This window comes from Arvicola amphibius, chromosome 6 (assembly GCF_903992535.2).
Source record: "Arvicola amphibius chromosome 6, mArvAmp1.2, whole genome shotgun sequence".
Classification (NCBI taxonomy): Eukaryota; Metazoa; Chordata; class Mammalia; order Rodentia; family Cricetidae; genus Arvicola; species Arvicola amphibius.
Window position 1 is genome coordinate 8428012 of NC_052052.2, and position 8764 is coordinate 8436775.

An 8764-nucleotide genomic window follows, 5' to 3' on the forward strand; every position below is an offset into this window, starting at 1 on the left:
CAACAGGGGACGAAGGGCACTGGGTACCAGGTCCAAGTTCATTAGACACCTGATGCAAGTGGCGCGGTGAACATTTGTTCTCAGGAGGAGTCCCTGGCCTACAGGACTTGGGGACTTTAGGCATTGCCTTTAAAGATGCATGAGTTCCTAGATCCATACCTGATCCAATTGACTGATCTCTGACCCTACTGTGTGCCTCTTACTGACTGATCTCTGACCCTACTGTGCTTCTGGTTACCTGCCTAACCTAGGTATTTTGGTGTCTGGGCAAACAGGCACAGTCCATGGACCCCAGAGCGTCAGTGAATGGGTCCCATCCCCCATCCTGTTCCCACCACCTACACTCCCACATCGTCTCCCCCAGTTCTATGCCATTTCTTTTTTTTTTTTTAAATATTTATTTATTTATTATTTATTCTGGCCTGCAGGCCAAAAGAGGACACTAGACCTCATTACAGATGGTTGTGAACCACCATGTGGTTGCTGGGAATTGAACTCAGGACCTTTGAAAGAGCTGGCAATGATTTTAACCGTTAAGCCAGCCCCCCTCTATGCCATTTCTAAGAGACTTAAAACACCATGTAGTTCAACAGCGGAACACCTGCCTAGTGTTGCAAGATTCTGGGTTCAGTTCTCAGCACCAAGACAAAGCCCCCAAGCACCCATTCATTGTCTCCTGGCTTCTGAGGGTCAGGATCCAGGTGTGCCTTATCCAGGTTCTTTGCTGGGGGCCTCACAAACCTGCAGACTAGGGGTCTGTTGGAGCTGTTCTTTATTCTGGATTGGCTTCTCATTATCAGCTCATGGTGTTGTTGGAGCACACCAGTTCCCTAAAGCTGGAGACCTTGGAACCGCTGGGTTCTCCAAGGCCAGCAGGCACCATGACCTGTCTGCCCAAGAAGCTCCTTTAAAAGGCTCACGGATTAGATCTGACCAACCAGGATGACCTCCCTGTTGATTAACCCAAAGTCAACAGCAGATTGGGACTTTAATAGCATATGCAACCCCCCACCCTTTGTCATATAATGTCCCATCCTGTGCCAAGGTCAAGGGGAAGAAATGAATCAGAGCCAGAGCCCGGGAGTCCGGGTGCCATCTTGGGTTCACTCTCCGTGGTCACTTCCAGGACAACCGCATCCAGGGTGGCTATGAAAACGTCCCCACTATCGACATCCACATGAACCAGATCACCTTCGAGCGGGAGTGGCACAAGTTCCTGGTGGAGTACATCGCGCCCATGACGGAGAAGCTCTACCCGGGCTACTACACCAGGGTGGGTCTGCGGGGGGTGGGGGGGGCGGCAGGATGGGGGATGGTGGGCACAGTTCCAGCCTTAGGGAGAAGCTAGACGTTTGCTCCCCAGGGAAGAGTAATATCTCCACACCATTAGGTGAGGTATGGAGGGGGATGTGGTGTGGGGGGGACCCTCAGCCTGGTCTCTCCCTCCCTCCCTCTTTCCATCCGTTCTTCCCGAGACTCTTACGTGCCGGCTGCTGTGGCGGGCACTGGAGGACATAGCAGGTTACATGGACGCTCACTGAGCCCATTCTGCCTCTCCCTGGTCCTCCACAGCCTCTCTTGACTGATCCAGGTTTTCCTGTCCCCTGCCCTGTCACAGGCCCAGTTTGACCTAGCCTTCGTTGTCCGCTATAAGCCCGATGAGCAGCCTTCCTTGATGCCTCACCACGACGCCTCTACCTTCACCGTCAATATAGCCCTGAATAGGGTTGGGGAAGATTACGAGGTAAGCCAGCGCCTGGGGGCTCAGAGGCAGACAGAGGGAGGGGCCAGGTGAGCAGAGAGTCCAGGGGTTGAGAGGAAAATGGGGCCAGGTATGTGGGGAGGGCTTCCTGGAAGAGTGGGATCATGGCACAGCTCGGCAGGAGCCGGAGCACAAGCTCCAGAGGGCCTGGGGGTCGTTCTGCACCCAGCCTTCTGCCTCACTTATCCCTGTGTCCTGTAACAGGTTTCTTGACTTCTCTGTTTCCTTCTGTTTTCATATGAGGCATGAGAACAAGAGAGGGGACCCGGGTCATGGCTTATAAGAAACCCCGATACTCAATGAGTGACAGCAATTGGTCAGGGAGTCTGGGGTTCTCTTTATGAGAAGGAAGAAGGCTTCTTTGGGGGGTGGGGACTGTTAGCCTTGGTGTGGGGCACAAACCTGTGGTTGGAAGAAAACTATGGAAACCTAGAAGGCCTTGAGATCGAGAACGGCCGTTCTGAGGGCCTCAGCTAGGCCTCTGCATCGGGCCAGTTCATGAGCTAGCTTAGGCCTCCGTCCATTCCTTATGCAATTAAAAAAACAAGGTCTTGCGAGAGGGTCTTACTCGGTAGCTTGGCTAGACTCAAACTCGCAGAGATCTGCCTGACTCTGCCTCCTCAGTGCTGGTTAAAGGTGTGCACCGTCAAGCCCAGCTACAACCGTGCTTTTAGTTCTTTTGGACTTGGCCCTGGAAGGGGCACTGTGAAGGACACCCATGAATACAGCTGTGTTGGGACAGGAGCTGTGGTTCTGTGCATAGAGTGATTGCCTGCCATGTGCAAATCTCTGGGTTTACCCCCAAACTGCATGAAACCAGACGTGGCGGTCACACCCATGTCTCAGCACTTAGGAGATGGAGGCAGCAAGATCGGAATTCAAGGGTGTTCTCAGCTACAAAGCATATTTGAGGTCAGCCTGGGCTGCATGAAACTCTGTCTTCAAAACCAAAACAGCTGTCGTTACAGGGAGCTCACCAGAGGTGACCAATCAGACAGTTTGTAGCTAACTGGGAGCCTTTATTTCAGCTGGCTGGGACTACACAGTGTTGTGGTAGCCCTGAGTGTCCAGAACGTGGCTGTGTTTTAGTTTGGTTTGATTTGTTTTTTTTTTTTTTTTTTTTTTTCGAGATAGGGTTTCTCTGTGTAGCCCTGGCTGTCCTGGCACTAACTCTGTAGACAGTCTGGCCTTAAACTCAGAGATCCACCTGTCTCTGCCTTCCATGTGCCACCATGCCCAGTATGAGAACTTGGTTGTTTTTTGTTTGTTTGTTTGTTTGTTTTTTAAGGCTTCAGAAGCCACATCCTGCCACCTCACGGGGCAGCTTCAGGGAGCTTCACACACTAAGCAGTTTAAGAGTTGGGTCATTTTCCATGGGATTCTCCAAAGGGGATCACATCCTAGTTAAACCTGGAATGACCTCAGTGAGAATACAAGATGGAGGAACTGTTATGCCCAAGTTTCTGGTTCCCAAATGAATTCACAGAGCTGGATTTCCAATGCAAATTACATGAGGGTTTTTAAATAATATTCATATTCATACTCGAGTGTGGACTCCACCTCCACCACGACAATGCAGCGGGTGAGGGAAGTGCAGCCCCAAACCTGGCGGGGGGGGGGTACTTTTAAAGGGGAAACGCAGCAATCAGGGGGGTTGGAGTCCTGTTGTCTTGGGATTGGGTGAGGAGTACATAGGATAAGCTAGTTTCTGAACCCATTGGTTAGTTTTGGGGTGCCAAAACCCTAACAAAGGGCCATTAATAATTGACAAGATATCTTCAAGGACAGGATGCCTTCTAGGAACATCTGGACCTCATTAAATTTTATGGCCCTGCTCCCTATCTTCTTAATTGGCTATTTTTAGGGTATCTGTTTAGATTTCTGCTATGGTAGCACATTTCTGGAGCTAAGATCGCCCACCCCCCAGCTCATTATATGGCCAAAGATGAAGCCCCTTCTTTAAAATGGAGTTTGCAAAGTCAGCTTCTCACAGAACCTCTGCATTAGTTTGCTCTGTCACACTGGTTTTCAAACACTGGCCAGTGGGATGTTATGTGTGGTGTAGCAGCACTTGGGAGGCAGTGGCAGGAGGATCTATACAGCCTGGTCTATATAGTGAGCTCCACGACAGCCAGGCCCATGTAGAGAGACCTCTGCTTCTAGAAAGACAAACGAAACAAGTCAACAGTGAAGCAATATAGCCCTGAGCCATGAGTTCTCAACCAGGGCCGGTTTTGACCCCTGGGGAACATTAGCAATGCCTGAAGACATTTTGAAGTGTCAGACCCTGAGGTTGTTACTGACATCTAGTATGACTAGAGGCCAGGATTAACCAGGACAGTCACGGACAACAAAGCATCTGTAGTTCTAGAAATGAGCAATTTTGCTGTGAGCCAAAGGAACCCAGGGGTTCTTGCATCCTAGGCAAGTGCTCTCCTGCTAAGCCATACCCCCAAGCAGTACTAAGCTATATGTATGAACGCATGTATGTATATGTTATTTTTGGTTTTTTTTGTTTTGTTTTTTTTTTGACAAGGTCTCACGTATCCCCAGCTGGCTAAGGCTGGCACTGAATTCCTGATTCTGCTGCCTCCATCTTTGGAGCGCTGGGATTCCAGGCCCTACCACATCTGGCTAAACCACACTCTCTGTGTATACTTTTATTTATTCCTGTCAGCTGTCTATAGAAGCGGAGCCTGAGGCTTAGGGGAATCATAAGCTTGGTAAAGGGTGAAGGATGGAGGTGACCTTTGCCCGTGGCGACCTGACTCCGAGGTCCGCCTCTGCTTCTCCTAGTGCCTTTTTCAGACAGCTGGTGACTGTCACTCCACTGTCATCCCCAGACAGTGCTGGCAGGCTCCTTGGCTGGGATAGAACAGAGGACAGGGAGCTATGGGGAAACGGTTGAGACCGCAGAAACAATTCACTGATGCTTCTTCTCTTCCAGGGTGGAGGCTGCCGATTTCTGCGCTACAACTGCTCCGTAAGAGCCCCAAGGAAGGGCTGGGCCCTCATGCACCCTGGGCGGCTCACACACTACCACGAAGGCCTTCCCACGACCAAGGGCACCCGCTATATTGCTGTGTCCTTCGTTGATCCCTAACTGACCAGGGCCTGCTTCTGTTAGACCTTTCTCTTCATTGACAACCACTGCTCAGCAGCCCTCAGGACCTCTGGGTCCCAAGGAACCCAGTCCAATCTCCGATTCCTGAATTCCTATTGCTCTTGAAGCTGCCAGTCAGAAAGATTGGGCACAGACCAGAGATGCGGTGCCCCTCCAAGACTGGGACTGCCCATGGTGCTCCCACCGGTTCCAGGAGACGGTGGTAATGTTCATCTTCCTGGAGTATCCAGCCCTCCTTCTTCCTCTAACTCTCTGGGGTCAGACTTCGGCTGAAGCTGCCTGGGAAACTGTAGAGCCAGAAGCTGTGCCCAGGATACCTCTAAAAGATCTACCCCCTAGGATTCTGTTTCAGGTTTCAGTGCCACCAAGATCTGGGCATACCTACCCCCACCTCTACCCCTGGACCTAAGACCGTTGAAGCCCTCCCTTCCAGGTTTGTATCAGCAAAGCCAACAGTTGTCTCTCTTGAGACCGTGACTCAGAAATCCTCCCAGAGGGACAGGAAAGACATCTGTGCCACAGCGTGGTTCTCTACTGACCCTGCTTATGGGAGAGGCATGATATGTCCACACTGTACCAGGTCACCCTGCCCTGATGCCTCTGGAGACAGGGACAGAGATGAGAGTTCTATTAAATGTTGTTGAAACCATTGTATGAGCAATGTGTGGGGTGGGCCAGTGTGAATGTGATTGGCAGACATCTGCAGGGAGGGTTGTAAGAGCCCCTGGCTGTGGATCCGGCTTTTAACAGACTTGAGGACTCGTGTTCCCCAAATCCAGTGCCGTGTGGCCTCCAGGGTACTGGCTGGCACATACCGTCTCATCACCAAGAGCTGCATTACCTGTCAGTGCCACTGTGGTTTTTGCCAGCCCTTTTGCAGCGGTGATTATGAAATCAAGAACCACCACACCCTGGGCACACTGGTCTGACTTTAGGGCATTTGCTAATAAGGTCTAACGTCTAGCTGGGTGATGGTGGTGCGTGCCTTTAATTTCAGCACTCCAGAGGCAGAGACGGGTGGATCTCCATGAGTTTGAGGCTAGCCTGGTCTACAAAGCAAGTTTCAGGACAGCCAGGACTGTTACAGAGAAACCCTGTCTCCAGCTCCCCTCCCCCCAAATCTCACATTGGGTATAATGGTGCACATCAAGAATCCCAGCACTGGGAGGCAGAGGTAGGAGGGTGGAAAGTTTCAAGCTACCCTGGGCTACATAGAGACCCCATCTAAAAAAAAAAAAACTACCACCACCACCACCAACAATAACAAAAAAAAAACCCAGTAACAAACGAAACCAAAGCGCAGAAGTTTACGTGTTCTGCACCTCTGCGAGTTTAGCCATGCTGGAACATCACGTGGCCAGGCAGAAGGTGATGCTACCTCAGATTTCCCTTCCGCTCAGGCCATCCACCCTCATGATCACATCTAATCTTGATGGCTCCCCAGAAGCCATACCTCCAAATGCCACGAATGGAGCTTTCTCAGAATGAGGTTTGCAACAAGTGAAGGCCATGCATGATGTCTTAGGCTTCTGTTGCTGTAATAAAAACCCTTGTGAAAAGCAGCTTGGAAAGGAAAGGGTTTGTTTCAGCTTGTAATTTTCAAGTCACTCTCCGTCACTGAGGGAAGTCAGGGCAGGAACCTGGAGGCAAGGATTAAGGCAGAGGCTACAGAGGACTGCTGCTTACTGTCCCTATTGACCAGTCTTAGGTACTTTCTCAACTGAGATTTCCTCTGCTCAGGTGATTCTAGCTTGGGTCAAGTTCACAATCTGACCCCCACAGTCAGAGAACACAGAGTATAGGGGGCAGGGTCTGAAATGGGAGGAATGGGGCTGGGAGGAGCTTCCCAATACGTATAATCCTTCTACCTCAGCATCTGGAGTGCTGGAATCACATGTGAACCACCATGTACTTTCTAGAGCTGTTTTTAACTAATAGTGACCATTTTTCTGGTTACAAATGTAATTCACATGCACCGTGGAAAAATCAATCAAAATAGGAAAGAATGACATAAGAAAGGCTTCCTACAGTTGAACCCCAGTTCTCCCCGAACCCATATCTGGTAGCAGTCAGCAGTACTGGAAGAACTTTGTCATTGAGGGGCTGAAGGAAGGCCTCATGGCTTGGAGTTCTGGTTCAGAGAAGCCCAGGTGAAGGGTAAGATTAGAAGCCTGGGAATGGGCTCAAATGTTCTTTATGTGGTCTAGGATGGGATTAGGGCCTAGGCCAATGCTTGCAAGGGGGTTACAGGACAGGAGAGATTTTAGGTGAGGTCCTCCTGGCCTCTGTCTGGTTAAGATTCTGCCAAAGGGAAAGGAAATGGAGTTCACAGCTCTGTGATCAGAGAATTCCCTAGGGAGGCTGGGGACGGTGTGGGAGACACTCAGCACAGCTAGGACCTCAGTGTGCGCCATGCCCTAAGGCAAGGACTGGGTGTGACTGTCCAGTCCAGAGTCAGATATTACAGAGAGGAGGCTGCCCTGTGAGCAGTGACTTACAGCTTCCCCTGACTCACCTTCCTGGAGACTCATAACTGGAGTGCTAACTTACCTCTAAAAACTGTTTGTGGCATGACTACCCTAGCTGTAGGGCAGTGCCAATCAGTAGAAAACATACCATGAGAGCTAGGTGTGGTGGCGAATGACTACAGTCTTAGCCCTAGGGAAGTGGAGCAGGAAGGTCATCAGATCAAGGCTAGTTTGGACCGCATATTGGGAACCCTGCTTCAAAAACAAACAAAAAACAAGCAAAGTACCCACTGTGAGTGCAAGCCACTTGGGTAACTTAAAATACTCAACTAGCTGTCTTACACTCTTTTAAAGATTTTGTTATTTTTAGTTAATATGTATGAGTTCCTGCCTGCAGGAAGCTGTATGCAAGTATATCACACGTGTGCCTGTTGCCCTTGGAGGACAGAAGAGGACGGTGGATTCCTTGAATTGGAGTCACAGATGGTTGTGAGGGTCTGGCTCTCTGTGAGAGTTATCTCTCCAGGCTCCAGCCGTATTTAATTATCGTGTGTGGGTGGTGCTTGTGTGGAGGTCAGAGGACAACTTTTCAGGAGCGGGATTTTTCCTTTCACCACGAGGTGGTGGAACACAGATGGGCAGGCTTGGTAGCAGCCATCTTTACCCATGGAGTCATTTTGTGACCTCCACTATCAGCTGTACTTCTAGAAGTAAAAAGAGAAGCGAATTTAATTAGAATAATGTATTTCATTTAGTCCAGTTTCTCCAAAGCCTTAACATGTTATCAGTATAAAAATATTAATGAGGTAGCTTGCATTTTTTTTTCATATTTAGCATCGTGACATTTCTCAGTTTGCAGTAGTTGCACTTCAGAGCCTCGGTAGCCACAAGTGGCTTGTAGGTGATGTTACAAAACCCAGGCTTGGAGCCCTCCCAGCTTGCGGTCAGTTGTCTACTGTATTCTAGTTCCTAGCACAAAATACTGGGCCAGTGAGGTTGGATAATCGTGCCCTGAGAGTCAAAGAACTACTGTGAAAATTTTAAAAATGTATGTTAGATACCCAGCTCAGTGACCGGCACCTAGTAGGTGCCTGCGTGGTGGCTGCTGTTTTGACTGCCTCAAAGGCGACTGAAGGACAATTACTTCACCCTAACGGTCTGTTCCCTTTGAAGACGCTTCTCTCAGATTGTGAAATGCAAGTCTGGATTTCAAAGCTGGCAGGTGTTACAGGGTCAAGTTCCGGAGCAACGAATGACAACACACACAAACCTCTAATACACACCCTTGTCATCGTCGGCGTCCCCGCTACCCCCACCCCAACGCTTGACAGTTCGAGGCTCCGCCCTACCCCGCCCCGCCTGGCGCCGATCCGAACTACAATTCCCATGATGCACGAGGAGCCCCACCCC

General features: G+C 50.0%; 1 protein-coding gene across 1 annotated transcript in view; it reads left to right on the forward strand.

Moving 5' to 3' along the window:
• The window catches only part of Plod1 (procollagen-lysine,2-oxoglutarate 5-dioxygenase 1), a 29104-nt gene extending 23569 nt beyond the window's left edge, over window positions 1-5535 (forward strand). Inside the window, exons 17-19 of the mRNA XM_038334461.2 lie at window positions 1127-1273; window positions 1619-1744; window positions 4710-5535. Of these exons, the coding sequence (XP_038190389.1) occupies window positions 1127-1273; window positions 1619-1744; window positions 4710-4865 (429 nt within the window). The 3' untranslated portion in view covers window positions 4866-5535. The remainder of the gene's footprint in view (window positions 1-1126; window positions 1274-1618; window positions 1745-4709) is intronic.
• Window positions 5536-8764: the final 3229 nt, after the last annotated feature.